We start from the raw sequence: 27,314 nt of genomic DNA, 5'->3' as shown, positions 1-27,314 counted from the left end.
TCCTTCTGTGTGCACGGGGTCATCATGAGTCAGGGGGCAACTCAAGGCAGCGTAACAACAGCTGCAGAAAGTGTACCTGAATTTAGTCCTTATCTGGTCAGTGAGCGATAAAACATCCATCTTAAACTGAAACACGCTTCTTTATTTAAACACTAACTGCTGTAGATTGCATTGACATTTTAAATTTTTTATGTATTTGTTCATTATTTTTATACAAGAGCCATTGAAATTTAATTAGTTATGGTTAGTACTTGCTAGGCCAACCCACATTTATTAGCTGGATGTATCATTTAAATTCACATTACAGAAGCTATTCTTTCCGTGTAGGCAAAAAGAGAAATACCAAACATGACAAGTCAGCTATGGGTATCAGATACACTTTCCTGCAGTAAAATTTCTCACATCCATTTAAATAACAACGTGACAAACGGTTCAGATCTTTGGACATTGTAAATTACAACTATCTATGTTTCCTACAGTAGGAAGATGTTTACGATGCTAGGCGAAGTGAATTAAAAATCCTTGGGAGAATGAAGAAATATATAGTTATTCAAAAGAGTCGTGTGCTGCTCAGCACCGATGCCGGGATGGAAAGGACCTCTTTCTCCCTTCTCTGACCACAGATATTAATATGCCCAATTCTTGATCAGCCTCACTAGGGGATAAAATTTCTTAACGTGCTATAGAGACATCTTTTCCGAACCGCTTCCAGCAACCCCACCACTGATTTGATTTTAATGTGCCTGAACAATTTAAAGCTGTCTTCGCTTCAGATCCTTGGCTGGAAGAACTATGTTAGGACGTTTCACAGTGGTATCCTGCAGTGGTACTGCTCACTATGATTTTGTGAAGAGAGAGAAAAATCATTTACAGAATTCAGTCATCACGGGACCACATAAGATACCGAAACTTTAAGCCACGTGACAAAGGTTTCCAACACAAGTTATAAGTAATTTCACACACACTCAAAATAGCACCTAAGAAAATCCTTCATTGTAAGATTTCCAGGAGAATAACAAAGAAAATTCTATCACAGACCAATTAGGAAACCTTGGAAAGTCATTTATTCTTCCTGAGCGTCAGTTTCCTTGTCCGTAAAATGGTGCTAAGACATGTCTCCTTCCTTCCTGGGATCGCTATGTGGGTTAACCTGTTGAAAATACAGTGTTAGGTAGCCCAGGCTTAGAGGGCAGAATGTGCTGATAAAGAAGCTATAGAGAGGAGTGGTTCACAGCCTGGGCTCTGGATTCTAGCTCTGTAGTTTACTGGTAGCCGAATTCTGCAAAACCAGGCTTTTCTTTTCCATAGAGATTAAATTAAATTAAAAAAAACAAAAAACATAAGAAGGACCTAGTACAGCATCTGGTGCATACTAATTGCTCAGTAAATATTAGCCATTATTACTTCTATCAATATAATCCATCAAATAAATACTGGTGATTATTCTTATAATAAAATCCTGCTGCCAATTTTGATTCCAACTCATAGCGACCCTACAGGACAGAGCTGAACGGCCCCATAGGGTTCCCAAGGTGAATTCAAACTGCTGACCTTTTGGTTAGCAGCTGACCTCTTAAGCACTGAGCCACCAAGGCTCCATTCTTATAATAGTTACACATTAAACAATACCTTCACCTCACTTCTTATTCATAAATTTCCTTTATTGATACTACAACTCTGTAACTAAGGAATCAGAAAACCAAAACCAGCGCCGTCGAGTTGATTCTGATTCACAGAGACCCTATAGGACAGAATAGAACTGCCCCATAGAGTTTCCAAGGAGCGCCTGGTGGATTTGAACTGCCGACCTTTTGGTTAGCAGCCGTAGCACTTAACCACTATGCCACCAGGGTTTCCAGGGAATCAGAGAACCTCCAAATGATATGTTTACAATTACATATCAATATCATACCAAAGTCCTGATTCAGATTCACAGATCAGATCTCCTCTTTAAGACTTTTTAAAAGCACTTGTAACTATTAATCTAAAGCATTTAGCCATTTTGTTAACTTGCTGGACCATCCTACAAAAGCCACTTATAGCAGGAATTGCTAGAATTCCTGCAACACATTAGCTCTTGGGATAATGAATGCATAAGGCCTTTATCAAAGTCCCTGGGTGGTGCACAGGGTCAAGGTGCTGGCTGCTAACTGGAAGCCTGGAGGTCTACCCACAGGCATCTTGGAAGAAAGGTCTAGTAATCTACTTCCAAAGAATCAGCCACCGAAAATGCCATAGAGCACATCTCTACCCCGACAAACATGGCCCGTAATGAGTTGGAATTGACTCAGTGGCAACTGGTTTGATTTTTTTTTTTTTGTTTCGAAGGCCTTTAGCAGGCTGAAGGAGATCAGAAAAATAAGAAAGGGAAACATCTTTGGAATCCTACCTTGGAATCCTTTCAAGACATTTAAACTAAAAAAAAAAAAACTAAAGTAGAGATTAAATTCTTAAACATTAATTTTCACTAAAGGGAAAAAGTTATACTTCCTCTGAAAACTAAAATTGAAATCCTGGTGGTGTAGTGGTTAAGTGCTACGGCTGCTAACCAAGAGGTCGGCAGTTCGAATCTGCCAGATGCTCCTTGGAAACTCTATGGGGCAGTTCTACTCTGTCCTGTAGGGTCGCTATTAGTTGGAATTGACTTGATGGCATTGAGTTTGGTTTTGGGTTTTTTTTATCATAAGGACTAACTGAAATAGCAATCATCTTGTCCAAGTTTTTAAAAATCAAATATTCATGGAAGTATCAGTTTTTAAGCAAAAATACCTGAGGCAAAAGCAGCAGTTTTTCAATAGTTCCAAAGTCTGTCAAGATATTTTAATTCCATGAAAACTGTTTTCTAAAGTAGGAAAGCTGTGAATTTAACTTTAGTATGCATGCAGGAAAGCAGATACTTTTAAGTAGTCACACTGGATACGTTAGGACAGTAAATAGGTTTTGGAGGACTGGTTGTTACTTCATTAGTGATATCTGGACCCCACAAAGGACAGGGAGCATGGGGGGAAGAAAAGTCACAATTTTTTGAATCTGATTTTGTGCCAAGCATGTGTTAGGTGAGCTTCAAATTACCTGTCTTTGTGAAACAGCTCAGATCACAATTCAGCTTGGATCACTGAATTAAGACTGAGGTGTTCAAAAGTCACACGAGGAAATCTACTGCATGACGTATTTCAGGGGATAAAATCAACATCCAGTTTATCGACTCAGCTGGACTGATGATTCTCCCAGAAGCACGAAGGGCTGTGGGAGGAGATGGTTTGGTGTGCAGAACAAGGCTATCAGGGCTTAGAGAAGCTGGATCAGAGGCAAGGTTTGGCTCCATCATGAACCAGTTATGTGACTCTGAGTAAATCACTTAATCTCTGCAAATTCAATACATTGGGTTAGACTCTATCAAGACTCCCTTTGAGACACTAAGCTTCTGTTAAGGATGATAGAAAAATCTAGGAACGGATGGTTGAAAACATGATGAACTTAATTAATGTCACTGAATTGCACACATGAAGACTGTTGAAATGCCAAATACTTTGCTACATGTATATTTACCACAAAAAAAAAAGGGTCCATTTGAGGATTGAGGTCTAACAAACTCTTAAAAACCACAGTGTCTGCAGTTAATGCTTATTGAGCACTTGCTAAAATCCTTTTCATGAGTTAACTCATTCCTGGTATTCTCACAACTCTTGAAATATTTGAGGTGGTAACCAAGTATGTGTTACTATATTTAAATGTACAGGATCGTCCCTATTACAAAGCATTTTCTCTGACACTTGGCAATAGTCACGGATAACCTATTTTCCATCAATGACTCATATTTGGTATATTCTTCTGTGGGTGTTCCATTACTACTGGGTAGATAAGAGAAAAGGACCCCTGGTGGTGCAATGGTTAGGCAGTGGGCTGCTAACTGAAATGTTGGTGGTTTGAACCCACCCAGTGGCTCACTGGGAGAAAGGCCTGGCTATCTGCTCCCATAAAGATTATGGCCTAGAAAACACTATGGGGACAGTTCTACAATGTCACATGAGTTCCTATGAGACAAAAATCAGCTCAAAGGTACTCAACAACAACAATAGATGAGAAAAACAGGTAGGGTATTCTACAAAATTCTTAGAACTATTCCTCCTCTTTTGTTCTCACGCAAGAGGCAGTGTATGGTTCTGGGTGAAAACCTGGAGTCAGGCATGCTTGGGATTGACTACCCACCTGCCACCCCCACGTACTGGTTGTGTAACCTTGGGTAAGTTACTTACCAAAAACAAAACAAAACCCATTGCCATCAAGTTGATTCTGACTCATAGTGACCTTATAGGACAGAGTAGAGCTGCCCCATAGGGTTTCCAATGCTGTAATCTTTATGGGAGCAGACTGCCACAGCTTTCCTTCATGGAGCAGCTGGTGGGTTCGAACAATTGACCTTTTGGTTTGCAGCTGGGTGCTTATCCACTGTGCCACTTACTATTTCTAAGCCACTTAGTTTCCTATTCTATAGGAAACTATTATCTAAAATGAGATAAAAACAGTGCCTTACCTTCACAGTGTTGTTGTGAAGGCTAAATAAGGTTCACGTAAGCTCTCAGCAAAATGCTTGGTATTTAGACAGTTTAGGTATAGTATTTAAAAATCTTAGAAATTATTAATAAAGTATGTCAGGAATACAAGTCAAAGTGACATGAAGATTTACTCTGGCAATAAACTTCAACCTTCTCTAATTTATAAAAATATTACAGGCATTTGTATTTCATTATTAGTATCAATTATAACTGCTGAGTTATCACAGTTGAGGCCCTTTAGTTGTCAAGGACATGCAGTTCTTACTAAATGCCAGACACTGTTGTAAGTGCTTTCCAAACGTTAACTCATTTAATCTTCAGAACTCCTTTAAGATGGGTACTATTACTATCCTCATGTTACTAAGGAGGAAATTGGGACTCAGAGGGTTAAGTGGCTTTCACTAAGTTACAGGGATAGCAAGTGGAGGAACTGGCTTCAAACCCACACAGTATGGCACCAAAGTTTATGCTCTTAACAGTTTTATTCTCCTACCTTTCCTCTAGTTATGTATTTGTGGTCACAGATAGCTAGCTAAAAGGGGAAAAAGGAGGACCATGGTGGTGCAATGGTGAAGAACTCGGCTGCTAACCAAAAGCTCGGCAGTTTGAATCCACCAGCTACTCCTTGGAAACCCTATGGGACAGCTCTACTGTGTCCTATAGGGTCGCTATGAGTCAAAACTCAACAGCACCTAACAACATGCCTGATGTAATATAAGACAATGTTGTTAACAAAAGGAGATGATGCCTCTGAATTAAGCCTGGTGAAATGGAGCATTTGGTCAATGGGTGTGGTAGAACTAAAACCATGATTTATCAACATGTCTATCAATTCAGAAAGCAAGGTTTGGGAACTTTAATTTTAATCCAACCACAGCCCAGCCACCCATTTATCCCATTTCAAATAGGACTTATGGCCACTCTGAAACTCATGCCACTCTGAAACTTATACATATGATAGTCTCACTGAAGAAAGGGAATAGACAGATATACCCTTCTACGCAAGCGGATGGGAATTGAAAAAGTGAGAGTTGTGCTATTCCTCTCTCACACCTAAAGAAACTTGATTTGCTCTGAGGACCACAAATCAGTAAACTCCTGGAAAATGTTGTAACACTGTATGTGCACACATTTGTTTTCTGGGGGAGAGAAGATTTATAGCTTTGACCAGATTCTCTAAGACGAGCACGGCCTCACCCTGCTCCTACAATGTCAAAGGTGCACAGAGATTAGTAAGGTACAGCAAAACGCCTGATGGGAAAATTTCTTCAACCAGCTCAGAGTCTGAAAATGCCTAACAGCACTCATTTTTTTAGTGCATTCTGGCAGCTGGAAAGGTTAGAAAATCACACACTTAGTTATAAGTCCTGAGACAGGAAACAGCCAGTAGAAATCATCTTCCAGGGCACTCATTAAAATGTCCGATACCAGTGATGCTGTTATGATCAACAAGGTAAGATGACAGAAAAAAACGGGAGGCGAATGGGTATCCTTACATATTGTACAACAAAGAAATATTTTTCCCCACAATTTTCACTTTTCCAGAAGCTAGGGAGATCAATAAGGCACCAATCAATTCTTGTAAGAAAGGGAAAATAAAATGAAAATTTTACGCTGCCTCTTATAAGAAGGGGCAGTGTAAACAAATGCCAAAGAAAATCTTATCCAATAAGTTATGTCGGTGTTGTTGAAATGACTGGTTAACTATTTGGAAGAAACAGTCACAAGACAAAATAAATCCCATAGAGACTAAAGAGTTAAATGTAAAAATACGTATATATAAATATTAAAAAAACGAAGCAAAAATGTATTTGAACCTGAGAGTACCTGGGTGGTACAGATGGTTAGGATGCTTGGTTGCTAACCAAAACATTGAAGGTTTGAGTCTATCCAGAGGTGCCCAAGACAAAAGGCCTGATGACCTACTTTTGAAAAATCATCCATTGAAAACCCTATGGAGCACAGGTCTACTCTGAAGCAGGAGTCTACCATAAGTTGGGGTTGACTTGATGGAAATTGGAAAATAACTGAACACTGGGTGTAAGGGGATTTAATGAATGTAAAAGCAGTGGGAAAATCATTGAAAAGCAGTCAACTACATCTAATTTTGTAAAACATCAAAGCAGAATGACTTCATGAAGCCTAACTTAATGTGTTAAGTTCCTCCCATGGTCCCCTGGCCTGTCCCTCCATCCAGGCTGACACGGCCACTCTAGCCTCCACACCCAGACTCATGACCTGTCCTCCATGAGATTCCCCCAGCATCCTCTACACCAACACTCCCTTTTCTTTAAATAACCCTTTCCTGGTGACATGGCTTTCCCATGTAGTGTGCTTGAACGGTGTTCTTCCTGTTCTTAAATCTTTCTAGAAGATTCTTTTTAGTATCTCAAGCTCTTGATATCACAGGAAAAGGGATTGACACAGAGAAAAGAGTTGGAAGAGGGGCCTACAGAATGAGAGGCTAACAGTTAAATTCCTAGATGGTGGTTGGAACATTCTGGGCTGCGCAGCACTCTGAGGGCAGCATTTCAAGAGATGTTTGTTCCCCTCTTCATCTGACTAAAAAAACAGAACATATAATTCACTTTATTCCATATATATTGTGTGTATATATGTACATATAAAGAGGTGACCTGGTGGCACAACTGTTAAGTGCTTGGTTGCTAACTGAAAGGTTGGTGGTTTGAACCAACCCAGCAGTTCCACAGGAGAAAGACCTCGCCATCTGCTCCTGTAAAGATTAACCCCTTGCCATCAAGTTGATTCTGACTCATAGCGACCCTATAGGACAGAGTAGAATTGCCTCATTGGGTTCCCAGGCTGTAATCTTTATGGAAGCAGGCTGCCACATCTTTCTCCCATGGAGCTGCTGCTGGTGGGTTCGAACTGCAGACCTTCTGGTTAGCAACCAAGTGCTTAACCACTGCATGACCAGGGCCTCTCCCATAAAGATTATAGCCTAGAAAACCCTGTGGGGCAGTTCTACACACAGTCGTATAGGGTTGCTATGAATCAGAACCAACTCAATAACACACAACAATGAAAAGGTGAACTAGAAAACAAGTACTAGCCTAGGGTTGTAGTAGGTAAAACCCCAAATTCACTGACTCCAGTATGCTCTGGTGCTCCCAGAAAACAATCATATGGGAACAGTCAAATAATCATGAGGGAGGAATCATCTAGAAGTGAACTGAGGCTAAGGAACAGTGGCTACTGTCCTCCCTTGAAGCCCTCAGCTTCTCAGGTTGCTAAATCCTCCACCATCTTTGCTCAGAGGTGATAACATGAGGCCCAGACTCTTTGGTGCCCTCTGCTCTATCCATTCACTCCCTTTAGCTCATGGATTAATGAATGCTGTCCATCTCTAATCTGTGCTTTCTATGAACTGGAGAGTAGGCTCATTAAAGACCATAGCAGAAAAATAAAAAGAACACCCACAAGATTCATTCATTCAGAAAAGAGTTACTGAGCCCCTGCTAAGTGCAGCACATTTCTAGGCAGGGCAATAAATAAAACAGAAGCCCTGCTCTCATGGAGCTTATACTCTGACTATATCTCCTGCCTCTGGGCCTTCACATTTGCTCTTAACTCTACCTAGAATATTCTTCCCCCAGTAATCTGCATGAGTTTCTTATTCCCCGACCTCTCTCAGATTTTTATCCCATTATCACCTTCCCTGATGTGATCGTTAAGGTTTTGTGAACTTGGCTGGATCATGATCCTCAGTGGTTTGGCGTAGTTTGCTAGTCATATAATGATGCGATTACCTCCATGATGAGATTTGATATAATGTGATCACCTCCATGATGGAATCTGCTGTGAGGAGCCAATCAGTTGAAAGGGAGTTTCTTAGGGATGTGGACTGTATCCAGTACAGGTGGTCTTCCTGGCAAGCTCACAGACTTTTGCTTGCTCTGGATCCAGCAGCTGGCTCTTGTTCATCTGACCTCTGGTTCTTGGGATTTGAGCTAGCAACTTACCTGCAGATCTTGGAATTCATAGGTCTTTGCAGACTGTGAGCCAGGGCCCTGCTGACTTACTAATCTTTGTTTCACCAGCCCCTGTGGCTACATGAATCAGGAGAAGCCTCCAGCCTGACCCATGGGACGCTGCAGCCTCTACAATCATGTGAGCCATTTCCTTAATATAAATCTCTCTATATATTTATACACATTACTGGTTTTGCCTCTCTAGAGAACCCAGCCTAAGAAACCTGAGGTTGCTTCTCCAACCACCGTACTCAAACTGGAAACACCATCTCCCTAATCTTTCTTCCTCCCTACTTTTCTCTATAGCACTTAACACTATCTAACATATTGTATGCTTTTTTTGTTTCTTCTTTAATTACTTTTTCCCTCCTACTAGAATCTAAACTCCAGAAGTGCAGGGCTTTTGTCTATTTTGTTCATGACTGTATCTCTAGTACCTAGAGCAGTAAGTGGCACATAGTAGGCATGAAATAAATCGTGCACGTTCACTCACATGATTAAACAAGCCTTTCAACACAGAGAGGAATATACACAGGCCTCTAGCATTTGCCTGTATTCTTCCTTACAAGCCATATAAATTTTCTGCATAGCTAGGAATAAGTTCCTTATCTTGTACATATAGTTTTTACAAGCCCTAAGTACTTTACTTTGTGGGCATTGATCCTGCCTTCTTGGTTTACTTTAGTTCTTTGTTCTTAAAATAATCATTTCTCTCCTCCTAGTTGTTTTCAAACATGAACACCTTCTTCCTCTCATACTCAAGCCATTTAATTATTTCCCAGAGAATCCATAACCACTTAACTGTTTCCAGTTAAATGAACATCAATTCATAATACCAAAATAGCTCTATGGCACAGAAGGGCAATGTCAAATTTCTAATCCTTATTATTTTCAAATGAAATCTTCTTAAATGTGGACATGTATATAAACAAAAGCAGTCTAACTGCATTAAAATTCCACACCTAATAAAACAGTCTCATGTACTCCCTCCAATATAGTTTTGTATTTCTTCTAAGTAGTTGTTTTCTCAAAGCCCTGGTAACACAATGGTTAAGAGCTACGGTGAGCTACACCAAGCTACAGCTGCTAGCCAAAAGGTCAGAAGTTCGAATCCACCAGCCGCTCCTTGGAAACCCTATAGGGCAGTTTTACTCTGTCCTTTAGGGTTGCTATGAGTCGGAATTGACTCGACGGCAATGGGTTAACAGGTAGTTGTTTTCTCAATACAAAGGTTTGGGTTGCAGTAATTTTCAGGAGAAGGCTATGCAAATACCAGAGCACCTGATATAGAAACAATTAAAAGCTATGTTTTCTATTTCTCTATCTCCTGAGAAACACTGGGTAATAAGGAGGAATGAATGGAAAAAGTCTAAAGAACTGATCTTAAGGCCTGGTTCTTCCACCTACTAATAACATGACCCCAGGCCAGCAGTAGCTTACTTATCTGTACAAAGATGATGATATTCCCTGACCTGCTCACCACACAGAACTTTTCAGAGAATCAAATAAATTAATAGTGGGATATGCTCTAAACTATAGAGTAATAGTCAAAGGAAAGGTATAATGATTCTGCCTAAGGGTGAAGCCCTCCTTCATCATCCCATGAAGCACAGTAAAACTTACAGAACCTTTTTCTTCTCCCCACTCCCTTTTACCAGGTGTGCTATAAAAAGTACTTTCTTATACATATGTTTTGGGATATACCTTTGACTGTATTGTCCTCAGGTTAACTAGATCAATGTCACAAGGCAAAGATGACAGTAACGGAGAGAATTCACCCAGCAGCTGAGGGGTGGGTGAGGAGACCTTTTCTGTCATTGGAAAGACAGGATGATTCAGGAAAGAAGAAGTTATGTGGCTAAGGAGAGAAGGGTAACTGACCGACTTCTTTTCTTCTTCCTGTCAAGGAAAAAAAATGTTTCAGAGCTATCCTTTATTTGCAGTTCATATCATATTAATTAAATTACACGATGGAGTTCATATATACAAATATATGAATACTTTAAATTTATTATTTTATAAATAAAAGTCTTAGAAAATACACAGTAGATCACCAAGTTTAGTTCCGAGCAATACAGGAAAATAAGTAGTGTCCACTTAACTCATATGCAAAAAAAAAAAAAAAAAAAAAGTTATTTTTTCATTGATTTAATACAAAAAATACTGACATTTCCCACAAACATTTTAGGATAAAGCATACTTTTTACTGAAGTTCTTTCTCAATTTACCACAAAAATCCTGAAGTAGATGGTTTGGGATGTGCACATCTTGCACATCATCAAATGTTCTCTCTTTCCCCTCAGGTTCTACCTATTATATTCTCACGGCCTTATTCACACACTTAACAACACCATAAAGAAATGTACTGGTTCAATGTTACCAAATAATAGGATGTTACCTAATGCTCACGCTAAAGAAAAAAAAGAATAAATGTTACCTAATGCTCACGCTAAAGAAAAAAAAGAAAAAGGAAACTCTCAAAATAGTTTTTAAATATAAATAACACAAGTGGCATGCCTAGATGATCTGATTATTTTTTTTTAATTTGGTAAATCAATGCCAATTGCTTCGCTCTACTTTATTCCCCAAACAGGAAATGTTATATGTATGTTAGAGAATAGTTGTCATACATCTATATGGTGAAATTATTAAATGTAATTTAAAAATGCTTTATCTTTCCTGTGGTGTATAATTATATATAAGCATTTCAGCATGATCAAACATTAAATAAGTCCATGAGGGCTAGGGATCTACATATGCTAGATGACACACAAACTTAATTAAATCAAGGGCTAAGTAGAACCTTACCCAGGAATGCCCAAAGAGTAAAAACAGACACAGGGAAGCACGGAGAAGAGAAAATAATTTATGTAGAAAGGTCCTTTGATCACAAGCTACATCTGAAGCAAATTTAATGTTGAATCTTATTTTAAAAACTGACAATTTCCCTGATAACTTCTGATGTTGCATCCTTTTTGAAATACAGGGCTCAAATAAAAGGCTTGGCTATTTTCTATGTGAAAAGACAGGATTTATAAAAGATGCAGAGCTCAAAATTCAGAACGTCAGGTCAGGATTGGAGAGAAAGGTACTAGCAAAGCCTGACTAGCATCTTGCCAGCAGCTAACCGTAGATGTCATTACAATTCAGACCGCAGAGACAGAAAAAAAATGTATAAGGCAGCAGAGGGAGACTACAATATTAAGATACTGACAAAAAGTATTAGGGCTTGAAAGACTTGTAAAAAATGCATCCATTCTATGTTCCTTTTTTAAAAGAAAGATTAAATAAAGCATATAAAATAATATTCTCTAACAATACTGAAATTTAATGTAGCCTGTAGAATAACATGAATAGAGCAGGAACATTTTCAACAAGACACTTTAAATATACTCCAAGATCAAAGGACTTCATTATGTAGGTCAGGGTTGCTGACAAAATCATTTTTGAGTAATAAAAGATAAAAGATTCAAACAGAAAGGACAACACCTGACTTACCAGATTTGGGAGGCATCAAGTCTATTCTAGGTCAAGAAACATTCAGAAAAGCTCTCTGGCTTTGTTCTATGCTCTTGGAGGAATTCCTGGGCACTTCAGTGAGAGCAGAGCCCTGGTGGCTCAGTGGTTAACAACGGTGCTGCTAACCAAAAGATGAGCAGTTCAAATCCACCAGTTAGTTCTTGGAAACACTATGGGGCAGCTCTCCTCTGTCCTATAGGGTCGCTGTGAGTCGGAATAGACTCGATGGCAATGGGTTCAGTGAGAATAGTGGGACACTTCCTGACTGACCATGTGTACCTTAGAGGCAGCAATGTGTGTATATATGCCACTCTTCCTAACCCCAGATGAACAGCCCTGACCCTCAGTGTGTCCCCAAGCTGACCACGTATCAGAATGACTTGCGAAGCCTGTAAAAAACATCATGGGTCCTAACCCAAATCTACTGATTCATAATCTCCAGCGGGAGGGATCCTGGCAATGTGAAGCTTAAATGTCTCTCCAGGTAAAGTTCCTGTAGTCAGCTCCACAGTGCTCTGCAGACTTGTGTTGGGAAATGCTACTCTACAGGCCTTCTAGAAGGAACAGAGCTCCCACTAGAATAAAAAATATAAGCAATGCTCACTGCAGCACTATTCATAAGAGCCAAAAGGTGGATAAAGTTAAATGTCCATCAACAGATGAATGGACAAACAAAATGTGGTACATACATACAATGGAATTGTTGTGTGCCGTGGAGTCGACTGTGACTCATAGCAACTCTACAGTTCAGCCATAACGAGAAATGAAGTCTTGATGTATGCTACATCATGGATGAACCTTGAAAACACTATGCTGAGTCAAATAAATCAGACACGAAAGGACAAATACTGTATGATCCCGCTTATATGAAATATTTAGAATAGGCAAATGCATACAGACCAAAGTTTATTAATGGTTACCAGGGGTAGTTGGGAGGGGGGAAGAAAATGAATGAAAACAGAGATGAATCATAACATAGAGACAAATATCAAGGCAACAGTCGAATACTGGTGGCCTATGGGCCAAATGTAGCTGATAGACAGGTTTTGGTAAGTCTCTCTGGCGTTAAAAATTGTTTTTTTAAGCTAACTTTCAGAGAAAGAAAGAAAATCAGGAGTTTTCACATAAAAAATAAAACAACAACAGCAAAAACCAAACTTCTGGCTTAAAACAAAACCACAGCTGGAAAATTCAGCCTCATCAGGCCGCATTCTCGAGTGGGAACAGCCAGCTGGAGCCAAGTTGTGGCTGCCTCCTCCTAGGTGAGCTATGTCTTCTCAAGTTCACCACTGACCCTTGGGCCATATAACTTAAGTATCTGTCCTTATACCTGGGCAGCTGCCCTCCTGCTACCACTTTCCTGAGCCCTTTAAGCATCTGAGTGTTTAATCTGATCTTTTCCCACTTCTTTTCCTTATATGTAAAGAACTGGGATCCAGGGGTAAAATGACACCATTTTAACACTTGAACTAAGCCCTGGGGCATTAAATTCCTAACTTAATGCCCCTTTTGTTAACCTGACCACGAGCAGCAGATGGAGCTAAGAGCTAAAGAAGCAAAACTTAAAATGGGTCAATGTCAAATAGACAATTTCCCCTTTCCACCTCCTTTGACCCTAAAGGTCATTAAGATGGATGGTAGCTAACTCCTTGTAGCCACAGTCCTCCCACTGGGCATCCATACATCCCCCAGGGATTACGGTTCTGAGTCCTTCTTCTCATTGTCTCCTTGCAGAACACTGAGAAAAGGGCTCATTCCCATGTAGTCACCCAGGATTCCTTCTATGAGGCTCTGGCAGGCTCAAAACTATCCACTCAAGGCTACCACTGTTTAAAAAAAAAAACCCGTCGCCATTGAGTCGTTTCTGACTCATAGGGACCCTACAGGACAGAGCAGAACTGCTCCATATGGTTTCCAAGGAGCGCCTGATGGATCGGAACTGTCAACCTTTTGGTTAGCAGCTGTAGCTCTTAATCACTATGCCACTAGGGTTTCTTATCACTATTTATAAAAAAAAAAATTTAGGACGCGTGAAATAGGCCTCATCTCTCCACTTTCCACCATCGATATTTTAGAGGTCTGAGTTGAAAATAAAAACACCTTCTAGAAAAATTAAGTTACATGATACATAACACTTCTTAGTCAAATGTCTTTTTGATCAATATCACTAGAAATTAAAATGTATTTTCTCTTCTCTAGTTCATTTTTTTCATTAATTTAAGCCCAAAAATCTACAGTTGAGTAAAAGAAAAATTTAACAAACATAGAATTATAAAAACATTGGATCAAATTTAAATTAATTACTATTGAAGGAGTTTTAAAATGGGAATAAGCAAATTGTTTAACTTCTAAGTAAAAGCTTTACAGATTTGACATGAAAATTTTTATTGCCACAGTTTACAGAAGTTTTATAGGTTAGCATCTATATAAAGAGAAAATCATATAAGCCAGAAACAAGTTCAGCAGAAACAAGACAGCAGTTGCCAGAACTCAGTGATTTTCCTATGCAGTTTCCGCCCTAAAACTAAGCTATCTTTCACAGTAGTTGATTTAAACCATGATTTCCAAGAACACGTATAAATTTTAACATCTAAGATGGGCATTAAAATGTTTTTCCTGAAAGATTTTAGATTTTGCAAGAATTCCTGCTTTAACCAGTTGCTGCCATTTCACTAGTATTTTATTTATAGATTGTCTGCCACAGGCAAGGAGGCCCTGTGGGGCATACAAAAATGAAGTAGACAAGTCCTTGGAATCTAGTAGGGGGGATAGAACACATGTATGACTTCCTGGAAGACAGAGCAGTAAGAAATAAGTGCAATGAATACAGTGGTGCAATGTGCTATAATATATATAATAGCTCAATCATTTACTCATTTGTGTATTCACCTGTACAACATACATCAGTGTTTTCTCTGCTAGGAACAATCCTAGAAGCAGAGAGAAACACAGTATCAGTGTTTTAAATGCCAGGAGGGTCACTCACGGTAGACAGGTTTCAGTAGAGCTTCTAGACTAAGACAAGGAAGAAAGGTCTGGAGATCTACTTCCAAAAATTAGCCAATGAAAACCTTACAGATCACTACAGAACACTGTCTGAATTGCTTGCTTTGGACACCGTCATCAGGAGGAATCAATCACTAGAGGAAGATATATATTTGATGAGGTAGAGGGCCCATGAGGGCGAGAGAGACCCTTAGTGAGACAGGCTGGCACAATAGCCTCAATGACGGACTTGAACATACTGGTGATTGTCAGGGTGATTCAGGACCAGGTAACATTACATATTCTGTTATACATAAGACTGCCATGAATCGGCAGCTAACAGCAACAATCATGGAGTTTTCTGTCCAAGGGAAGAGAAAGACATTGATTACACGCGTACATGAGGACAGATGCATGGTTCTGAGGGAGCACAGGAAAAGAGAATTTGGCCTGCCCAGAGAGAGGCAGCTGACGGCATGAACTCCAATCTGAACAATTACTGAGAGTTTCCTGGGCAGAGAGGAGGGAAGGGCTGTGATGACAAAGCACATAACCAGTACTTGGAACAGAAAGAATCCCAGCGGGCCTACAGCTGAGAGAGTTGGAGAGTCATGAAAGATGAGGATGGGGACAAGCAGTGCCCATATCATGAGGGGACCTGTGGGCCATGGTAAGGATTTTAGCTTTTATACTGACATTAATGAGAAGCCATCAGAGGGCTTAAGGAGGAGGGCAATAAAGTCAGATATGACTCTGAATAAACAAACCACTCTGCTTACTGGCTTGGGAATAGATATGGCAGCAAAAGAAGAGCAGAATGGACATACAGGCCACATGCAGGAAACACATGATGTGAATTTAGACTAGGGTGGTAGAAGTAAAGAAGTCCATAGACTTGAAATATTCAGATGAGACACACATGCACTGGTGATTAATGGTGAGGGAGGAAGTGTTTACCAGGGATGAAACCTAGGCATCTGGTTTGGCACTGGATGGATGGAAAAAGGCCAGGTTTGGGAGAAATAAAGATCATGATATCTTTGCTATGTTGAACTTGAAGTGCGCTTGAGAGATATAGAAGGAAATGTCAGGAAGCAATTGGAAGGTGGGTATGGAGGTCAGAGGTGAGGCCAAGCCTGGGGTATGTACTGTGGGTTCCATCTGTGCAGAGGTGGTCACAAAAGCCTGGGGAGCAGAAGACATTGCTGAGGGAAAGTGTACAAAGTAAAAAAAATTAGGTCTGGGGCTGAGTCTTGAGGGCTCCAACATTTAATGACTGAACAAAAAACTATTAGGGAGCTGGAGAAAGAACCACCAGAGACGTAGAAGAAAAACCAAGTGTGGTACCATGGAAACCCTGGTTAGGCAGTGTTTTAAGGTGTCAAATGGTGCTGGAAGGTCAAGTAAGATGATGAATGAAAATGTCCACTGGATCTAGTGAAGGAAGCTAAAGCCAGGCTGAAAGGAGCTGAGCTTGAGAGGAAACTGGTGAAAGAAATCCATTTCATAAACTCTGGCTCTAGAGGGTAAGAGAGAGGGCAGTAGCAAAAGTGGAATGGGAATGAAAGTCTTAGTGAGGGTTGTTCCTGTTTTTATTTTTAATAAGGGAAAATGAAGCATGTTTAAAAGCCAAGAGAAAGGCTCTCTTAGTGAAGTTGGCTATGAGGGCGCAGGGGAGAGACAGGAAGGAAGAATCAATAGTAAAAGGATATTGAGGAGGATGACGGGGGTGGGTCCCAATGACAAGTGGAGGGACTAGCCCACAATGAAAAGAAGATGAACTTCTCTACTATTACAGGAGGGAGAAGGAAAGGGTAGGGGTAGGTGTTTGGTATCTAAACAGGAGCCTTCTAATGGCTGTTCTATCAAATGGAGGGTAGGGCTGCTGCTGAAATGAGTAGAAGACATTTGAAATGGTCCGTGTGGAAACAGGGAGAATGAATAAACAGAGAAACAGGGCACTGTCCAGATCCATCTGAGGGTGGTGATCAGTAACTGATGAAGAACTCTGAGGATGACTTTGTTGCTACCTGAATAAGCAGATTGTCAGGTTCGTTCAGGTCTGGGTAGGCCTCTGCCAGACTGTTTAGCACAGAATACCTTGCTTTGAGGAATGAGAACCAAAAACAAGGAAGACAGCCAAGTAAATTCACCTTTAATTGATGAGTCTAAGACTAAAATAAGTATACTATGATTTCTAATAAATTTTACTAATCAAACTTAGTCTCCTAAGTATGTAATTAAGCTCTATTCTTTAACTCTGATTTCTTTCATCATAATTTGAAGAAATTTCACTCAAACTGATTCTCTGGTTTTTTAAAATAGCTACATAATAAGCTAAATAAATAAAGTTACCTATATACCAATCTTACAGGATATATATAACTCTTTCTGTGAAAGGTAGGCTGAATTTATTATAAAGTTATCTTAAAATCAGAAATTGAAAAAAAAAAGTGGTAAGTCATCATTTCAAATTTTGGAGGTCAAAGAACAAACAACATCAAAACACACAAGTTATTTTTTTTCCTACCATATTAGTGACACTTCTTTTTTCTAGTAGTATTCGGAATAAATTGGCTGTAATCTTGTTATCATGGATACCTTGCCCCAGGCCACGATTATCATCTTGCATGAGTCTTCTATCCATGATAACTTCAATCTGACCTAAAAAACAAGCAAACAACAAAAAAAACCCAACCAGGGTTATTTAATACAAATATTCACGGAGAATCGATTAGGTACAAAGCGCGACCTCTCACATTAAGAAGTTTCCCGTCAAGCCAAGGAGGCAGATCTATCCAACCTACCGCATCACAAGCTTTCTTGTGATGAAAGCTCAAAGCAGCTCGTATAAATTCATAAAACAGGAATGTATTTCTGCTTTTCTTCATTAATGCCCAGCAATACCTGATTTGAAATTTAAAAATGGGGCCAGGCAAATCAAGACTAAAATGGAACTTAAAAAAAAAAAAAAAAGCAATCCTAGAGTACACTCAGAGTAAATTTTAAGTCCTAGAAAATTTTTAGAAGTAGCATTTGGAATTTAAAGATGTTCATGACGTTCATTAGGAAATGCATACCATACATGGAGTAATAAGATAAATACAGATAGGTAGGATCTAAAAAGGATTTGCACGTGAAATTTAGTTTACTTAATATGTGGTAATTCTCTGGAAAAGCCCTAGAATTTGGAGACACACTCCCTGTACTCCCTGCTTCGATACGGTTAGTGACACCTCCACTGTCTGCCTCCTTTGGCTCAAGTGAAATCACATTTGATCCTTTCATTTACTATGTAATAATCTACTCTCCAGTTTAAGTTGTAGGTTAATGAGTAGGTTATAATATTAAAAAGCCAGAGCCATGTGTGTATACTTAACGATTATGCTCAAATAAGACTTAGAAAACTAGATATGCTGAACAAATATATGTATAGTTATTCATTCATCCATATGCATGACTATACTAAAAGATCATTTGACATAAAATGAAAATAAAACCCACTGCCGTAGAGTCGATTCCGACTCATAGCGACCCTACAGGACAGAGGAGAGTTCCCCATAGAGTTTCCAAAGAGCACCTGGTAGATTCGAACTGCCGACCTTTTGGTTAGCAGCTGTAGCTCTTAACCACTACGTTTCCCTAAAAGTAGCTAACATAAAATATTTTAATAACTATTACTCTTACATAGTCAAACCAAGTCTGTTTAACTTCTTCTTCATTTAGGTGTTCAGTATACAAAATTACCAGAGATGGTTAGAATTTTCTGGATAAAATGGTCACTAATAAAAAAAATTTTTTTTTTTTAATGTTGCTACTACATCCAACACCCACGTTTTAAAAGACAACTGTCCAGACCTTACTCCCCCAGGCACTGGGGCCATCTGCCCCTAAAACTATCTGGAGCTTCATCACTTCACACTCAAATTAGTACATGAATCTCTTGGTTATTTCTCACTCTTGTTCTCCCTGTCTTCAAATGTTAGTCCATATAACACAAAACGACGGCAATTTTCTGGATTGAATTCAAATTGTTTTTATGTTTGCAGCTATCCAAACACTAGAAGATTTTAGTGTCCATAGCACAGGCAAGAAAGTTTTATTTCTCAGCTTATCTTAATCAGGGAAATGAGATAATATGGCTGGGTTCGTCACCACTTGAGTCCTGCTGTCTAGTCTCCTATAAGAATTTAACGCACAGTTTAAAAATGGGTGCCACAGAAGTCATATTTGGCACAAAGCTGCTTTATGTTTTGTCTACATAGCATTTTATTAAAAAAAATTATGTCAACATTTAAATATTGGGCAACTTCATATAAAATTCCAGATTTCTGGGCTCTTTTTGAAAACCTGAAAAATTTAGCAACACTGGACCCATATCTATATGGTGATAATTAATGAGCACTCAAAAAAAAAAAATTTTTTTTTTCTTCTAAGCCCTGGTGGTGCAGTGGTTAAGAGCCGGGCTGCTAACCAAAAGGCTGGCAGTTCGAATTCACCAACTGCTCCTTGGAAACCCAATGGGGTGGCTCTACTCTGTCCTATTGGGTCGCTTTGAGTTGGAATCCACTTGACAGCAACAGGTTTGGTTTTTTGGTTTTAAGTAGTGGCTGCCCATTGTACATGGAGAACTTATACACTCCAGCTTGCTCAAGTCCTACCATGCCCTATTGTATCCCTGATGAGAGGCCGTGATTTCTTTTTTTTAATAACCGAATTGATGGTTTCATGGCATGAGTTCCCAGGATTTTACCTAAAGAAGGCTACAAAAAAATGAGCTGTATATATGTATGTGTGTATATATATAGATATATAAAATATGTATGGATATGTGTATGTGTGTATGTATATATATATAGTGTGTGTGTGTATTTAAGTCTAGAATGCATACATACGTCCAATGTAAAAAATGGTGTGTCAAAGAATACACCAGGAGTTTTCACTCATTTATTATCTCCCTGGCTCTTTTAGACATTATCTTAGCAACCCTTAATATATAAGGGAAAAAGAACAATTGAAGACATGTAAATGATAACCAATATAAAATGTCAAATGATAACCATATATATGTATTACAAAGGATAAACGCTTTCCAACAGAAAGTTTTACCAAAACTAACACTGTCTATTTGTTTTCTTTCTCTCTCCATCCTTCTCTCCTTTGGCACCCTTTAAGCCATGTCTGGTTATCTCTTTAACCCCATGTCTCTATCATCTCTACTACCTTTCTACTCTTGGGTGGTGATGCAGTAGGAAGACCATAATTCAGAGAAAAACCTCAGTTTGAACTATAACTTCCACCTTTGTGCACCTCAGTAAATTATCTAAATCCTCAGAGCCTTAGTTTCTGCATCTGTTAAGTCATGGCAACCACAGGGGTCTCGGCAACAACCACTATCAGGAGAAGGAAAGTATCTTTTACCACGGCATGGAGCTGTTCTCCATTTGAAGAGCAAGGAAAGTCATCATCTTATGTTGTTCTCACAAAACCCCAAATTCATTAATCAATATTCTGGTTCTTAAAAGCAGAAAGCTAGAAAAAAGGACAGTGGGGTTGTTGGGCGATAGTGGTAATTATACATTTGACCAGTAGAGAAAATTTAAACCTGGAACTGAAACCTTTCAGAGCAAAAAGGATTTAAACAACACATACCACTTTTCAAACTTGAAACACCTAAAGACTGGGCAGAGAGGAGTGTCAACCGATGCTCAGCGTCCTGGATGTAAGCCATCGTAGTCATGGGATAAACGTTGGCTTGAATAGGCAGTTTGCTCATTGTTACTCTAGGTTGAATCTGTAAGACCCAAGAATTCTCTTAAAAAAAAAAAAAATCAACCGACATTTACATATGAATTTTTAAAAATTGGTATTGATTACACACAACTTTCCTCCCAAAATATAAATTTATATATATTTTTCCCCCAAAAGAGGAAAAAAAGTAGCTTCCTTTCTTGTTCAAGGAAGGAGCTAATTTTAAAATTAAGTCTTCAAAACAATTTGAAGCAATATCATGAGGATCTCAAAAAATAATTTTTAAGTGAGAAAGGTGGAACTTACCCAGATTTTTAAAACAGGCATTCCTATTTAAATTCAGAATAAAAATGCTTAACAAAAGTCTTCTATCTCTCCAATATTTGCATAAAACAAATTATAAAGGTATTAAGTATTCATTTCTCATCTAAACCTAACACACTGCTATGGTAATGAATGCTAAGTACAATAGCTCTCTCTCCCCTTTAAAGAAATATATCTTACAGTACTTGAAGGAATCGGTTTCAATAAATACCACAGGTCTTGCCACCAAATCCTTTAACATATTACATTATAATCAAATGCATATTTGTATTTAAAAACCATTCAATGCTTACTCTTCTTGTTTAGTTTCAAAATAGATACTTCTATATTACAATTGTCCTACGTCTAGTATCTGAATGTATGAAATACAATTCTAACTTTATTTCTAGATTTTTGACAGTGCCCCAAAGCCAGCCCAGGTCAAAGTGACTTATTCTAACCCCAAGAGACTTCAAACAGAGGCCTTGTTATCAGGGTATCTCATTCATGCCACTTACAAATTCCAAGGACGACACAGTGTTTAGGGGTGATGAAAAATTTTGTGAATGGGTAAGGGTAATACTTGTACAATATGATGAACATAATTAATGTCACTAAATTGGCCATGTGAAGATTGTTGAAATGACCTATGTTTTGTTACATATATATTTACCAAAAAAAAAAAAAAAATTTGAACTGTCTAAAAAAAAGCCATCTTTTTTTTACTCTCATGAAAGTTTATCATGAAACTCAAAAAAAAAGAAAAGAAAAGAAAACACATAAAGTTAACGTAATAGCCAGCTTTGCCAAAAAAAAAACCCAACCCGTTGCTGTTGATTCTGACTCATAGTTGATTCCAACTCATTGTGACCCTATAGGACAGAGTAGAACTGCCCCATCAGATTTCCAAGGAGTGGCTGGTGGATTCTAACTGCCAACCTTTTGGTTAGCAGCTGAGCTCTTAACCACTGCACCACCAGGGCTCCATAATGCCAGGCAACAAAAAAAAAAAAAAAAAATCAGTTACCATTGAGTCAATTCCAACTCTTAGTGACCCTACAGGACACAGTAGAACTGCCCCATACAGCTTCCAAAGAGCACCTGGTGGGTTTGAACTGCCAATCTTTTGGTCAGCAGCTGTAGCTCTTAACCACTGCGTAACCAAGGTTTCCATGCCAGGCACAAAACTAGGTAATTCACAAATATGATCTTTAATTTTCCCATCAACTCTACAGTATGTCCCTTGACTTACTGGTGAAGATACAACTGTAAAATGGTTTTTAAAAAAAGCTACCTTAAAAGAATTCCCCATTTCTTGTTTTCCATCCTGATCCTCCCATACCGATTAACTTGTATCCTTATAAAGAAGACATTTAAACTGCCATAACTATATCGTTGCTACCCTCAGCCCTCACCTATGGCTCTAGTTTTATAGTTTCATCCAAGTACCACTCTTTCAAAAGCTGAAAAAATGGTTTATTTTAAAAGACTCGGTAGGCTTAATATTTTCCTATTTATTCAAATGCTCAATCTTTGAAAAGATTTTTCGTTATTCACTTTAATTAAGTTTTTCATTCACGTATACACCCACACATAAAAATAACTGCTTCTGTAGAATTTTAAGAAAAGACTTTCTTTCGTATACAAGGAAAATGAATCACCACAAAGTCAGGGTTTTTTGGTTTGAAAACCAAACAGCTGTAGTAGAATGAATGTGTTAGTTCAAAATGTGTGCTGTAATTTTTATGCTTTGGAAAAGGTTTAAATTTAACTTTTGGAGAAAATCATAGAAGAGAAAACTATCACAATCCATTCCACCCATCCCCACTGAAAATCACACTAAGTGAAAGCATTTGTTGTGAAATGATTTCTGCCCATAGCCAGAAATGTCTAAAATGCTAATGCTTCAAAAACATGCTAATGTTTTTAATATTATTACTTAAAAGACATGATGTTCTATACGTACATTCTAAAGACGGAGACTTAGGTAACAATCAAAGGATTTCTATAAAATTAGATAACTGACAATCTGAAAAAATTTTACATACCCATTTTCTTATTACTATTTCAAGGTATTTCATGAACTTTTGATTAAATAATACCTACTTACATTGCCTGAAATTTAAAAGAGATTCTTATTGATCATACATTTTAAAAATATATCCAGAACAAACTAAATCTTCATAGGCCGGTTTCTTATAACAAAAACTAATCCATTAACCTCTAATTACGTTTCCTTGCAATTAGACAAATTCATATACTTTTTAGTATGAAGGTATTTAACATAAATCATGGTCACAAATTGTCCTTCAGAAAAATAAATCCTTACGAATAGATGTTTCACAACCGGTCTATTAAATATTCGTTCTATTTTTGGAAACCATGGCTGAATACAGAACTTACAATTGTTAAAATTTTAAAAATAACTTTCAACCTTAAACATATTTTTGCAAAAGATCAAAATTAACTGGCAATTACCATATAAAAATTACACACTGATACAACCACTACTTAGACATTTTGAAGGAAAATTACCTGGTATCCATTTAGGTCAGTATAAAATCTATTTTGGCTGTTTATGTCAGAAGAAATTCTCATTGCAATCTCACGGTTATATTCTTTTCTAATGTCCACAATATTGGAAACTTCCACAGACTGTCCTTCTACTCCTAAATTAAAAAAAAATACACACTGATTGAAATAAATTAGTTACTCCACCTTTCTTAAATATACTACACAAAACTCATTCCAAAGTTACATACATTTTCCTGTTTTATATTCCATACCTTTAACATCTTTCATATATTAACTGGTGTCACAATTCACCTTTTCTCCCCTTCTTTAATATAAGGTGGTTAAAAAAAAACCCATTGCCATCGAGTCAATTCTGACTTATACCGACCCTATAGGACAGAGTAGAACTGCCTGGAAGGGTTTCCAAGAAGCAGCTGGTGGATTCGAACTGCCGACCTTTTGGTTAGCAGCTGATAAGGTGGTAGACAGCATTTATTCAAGGGCACACACAGCTGAACAGAAGGATGAAGGGGCTAGGATGATATATATGAGGATGAATGATAACATGCAAATACCAATGTTCGTTGCAGCGCTGCTAACAAGAGTCAAAAGGTGGAAACAACCAAAATGTCCATCACCAGATGAATGGATAAACAAAATGTGGAACATACATACAGTGGACTATTACTGAACCACAAAGAGAAATGAAGTGCTAACGCATGCTACAACATGGATGAACCCTAAAAATATTACACCAAGGAGAAGAAGTCAGCCACAAAAGAACAAATATTATATGATTTCACTTATACGAAACATCTAGAATAGGCAAATGTATAGAGACCAAAGTTTATTAGTGGTTACCAGGGGTAGGAGGGAGAGAGAAAGGCAAGGGTGGTTTGCTTAGGGGATGCTGTGTTTCTGTTAATGGTGGTGGGATAATTTAGAAATGGATAGTGGTAATGGTTGCACAGTATGATGAAGGTAACCAATGTCACCAAATTATACATGCAGAAAATATTGAATTGGCAAATGTTCTGTTATATATATTTTTATCACAATAAAACTATAAAAAAATAACATGCAAACGACTGTCTAATAAGTTCTAAAGAGGAGAGAGGATGTTAAATCAGAAAAAGTCAACCCTATTACAGGTCAGTCCACCTCTCACCTGTACTATCACTCCCTAAAAGAGCCATTCTAGTCCACTTCTTCACCATTCCTTCTTTATACACTAGAAATTCTGAGCCAGCTAAAATTTACACTCTGCTGGTTCAAATGACAGTGTATTACTGTCCACAATCTATATCTAGGAAAAGAAACAGGAGAGCTAATGAGATGATTTATGACTAGAACTAGTATTACCATATTAGTGTTTGTGGAGTATAATCTGGGAAGTTCCCCAGATGTTAAATCAATTTTAATTGAGCTCGATATCTCTTAGGACCCCTTTTTATGGAGTGATCCATTTTTCCCTTTTCTATATAAAACAAAGGACTATTTGCAAAGTCCCAGAAGTATCCAATTTTTTTGTTTAGATAAGCCTAAAAGTGTTACTGTTTTCAATCTATCATTCTTCTACCTGTACCTGACTCTATTTCAGGGATGAAGAGAGGAGTTATGAAGAAATCTAACACTTTGAATACAGAACAAGTATGTATGAGAGATATTACGGGATCTTATAAGAAAAAGAGTAACTGAAAAATGGTCATCAGAAAGGCTGGCCTATCCTATTTCGTAGAGCTCAAGCTTTTTAAGGTTCTAAGAAGTTTGGAAACTTACCTGTGGTTTTTGTTTTCGTTAAACACCTCTCCCTACTCACAAGCAATCTGTTAAACTGTACTGATAACCAGCACATTATTTAAACAAGGATTGCTGTACGGAGAAAAATGGGAAGAAAAGGTGAACAAGGAAGGCTTTTTCTAGGAGCCAAAAAGAATCCCCAGAGCTTACAGAAGGTGACTGCAAATAGTTAAAGGAAGTTTGCATCTGTGGGATATGTGGAAAAGGATGTAAATTTAGTTAATCCAGGCATTTGTCCCTGGGTGGTGCAAATGGTTAATATGCTCAGCTGCAAGCTAAAAGGCTGGGGATTTGAGTCTACCCAGAGCACCTCAGGAGAAAGGCCAGGCAATCTACTTCCCAAAAATCAGCCACTGAAGATCCTACAGAGCACAGTTCTACTCTAACACGCATGGATGGAGTCACCTTGTGTCAGAGTAAACTGGATGGCAACTGGGGATTTTTTTATCTGTTTGTTTAGACCAGGTACTATATGTTTATGTGAAAAGTAGACTGAAAATTATAAAATATAAATAATAACATGGTGAAGATATCCCTGAGTTTCTCAAAGTGAATTTATTACTAAGTAGATTGATGCCTCCATTAACAGAATTTCTAGAATGCTCACAAAACTTTCTTTCTGGCACATGTTGCTCTTCCAACTCAGTAATGTCAATCGGCGCACCAATAAGCTAACCTGAATCTCTCACTATGTTCATGAAGTTATCATTAGTGTGATCTCCAGAGAATGGTGGGGTAGGGGGCAGACACCTTTTATTCCCCTCCTGCTTTATGGCCACAGTTGGAACCACTTATCTCTGTCAGTTAAACATATATATTCATTTCCTCTGAGAGGTACCAGAAGAATCTGCAGAGGCTTCAAGTATCTCCACCACTACAGGGTAGTTAAAAAAAAAAAAAAAAAAAATCACATAAACTGATGATAGAAGTTATCTTCTTTGAACCAGGAAATCTGTTACTCCAAAATGAAAACCTCCCTCTGAGCCTGCTTCCATAAACAGAATGTTTTCCTAAAGCCAAAATGAAAATGTATATGGAATTTTAATAGACAAGCTTCTACAAAGGCACCGAAGTTGCCCCAAACCCAAAATGTAGCACTAGGGAGAGTGTCAGGTGACAAGAAGTAGATAATCTATTCTACTGGAAGCATTTGCAAGGTTTTTAGCTTTGTTTTATGTTTTCTCCTCTCTGCGTTGGATATTCTCTCAGGGGTCAATAGAACACATGAAATGAAATAAAGTCTTAACAAGAGAGGGCATCATTAATTTCAATTCTCTATCTCTGGAAACATTTACAAAGAACATGCTTCAGGAAAAAATTAATAATTTCATGTTACCTGTAGCAGTAATAAATTATTTGCATTGAGAAAATCATCCTTCTTAAGCTCAGTGCTTAAAGCACTTTAAAGGAGCCTCTATGTCCGATCACAATTGAGCAAGACATCAATTTAAATTCTCTGCTGAGGCAGATTTTTAAAATAAGACCAAATTTAATATTCTTACTATGAACAAATCAAATAAAAGCAAACCTAAAATGGTAATAAAAGCAAGGAAATATCTTTGAGTTTCTCAAAGTGAATTTATTATAATTTTTTTAAAAAACAATATGAGGTAGAGGGTTCTTAACTTTTCCTACTCTGTGTCAAGAATTCCTGGAGTGTGCCTTTCCCAAAGAGGCTCACAGAATTGAGAGGAGAACTTTCTGGGAGGCAGAGCTATAAACCCAGTGGTCCTGGCACTCTGCTGGATCTCTGTTGTATGTGGTGCCGCCAAGCGGTTCTACTCTAGTGTGGACAGCTGAATGGTGGCCCTCAAAAAAGTATGTCCCAATCCTAACTCCTGCAGCCTGTGAACGTGACCTTACAGATGTAGTTAAATTAAGGATCTTAAGATGA

General features: G+C 38.2%; 1 protein-coding gene across 1 annotated transcript in view; it reads right to left on the bottom strand.

The window, feature by feature from the left end:
- MAN2A1 (mannosidase alpha class 2A member 1) overlaps positions 1–27,314 on the bottom strand; it is a 183,476-nt gene that overhangs the window by 5,664 nt on the left and 150,498 nt on the right. Inside the window, exons 17-20 of the mRNA XM_003404736.4 lie at positions 23,642–23,775; positions 20,705–20,846; positions 17,583–17,716; positions 10,253–10,447 (exon numbers count right to left, since the gene is read on the bottom strand). Of these exons, the coding sequence (XP_003404784.2) occupies positions 10,253–10,447; positions 17,583–17,716; positions 20,705–20,846; positions 23,642–23,775 (605 nt within the window). The remainder of the gene's footprint in view (positions 1–10,252; positions 10,448–17,582; positions 17,717–20,704; positions 20,847–23,641; positions 23,776–27,314) is intronic.

The sequence above is a fragment of the Loxodonta africana genome, chromosome 2 (assembly GCF_030014295.1).
Source record: "Loxodonta africana isolate mLoxAfr1 chromosome 2, mLoxAfr1.hap2, whole genome shotgun sequence".
NCBI lineage: Eukaryota > Metazoa > Chordata > Mammalia > Proboscidea > Elephantidae > Loxodonta > Loxodonta africana.
Note: the sequence above shows the minus strand (reverse complement) of the source record. Positions and strands in the feature narration are given on the sequence as shown.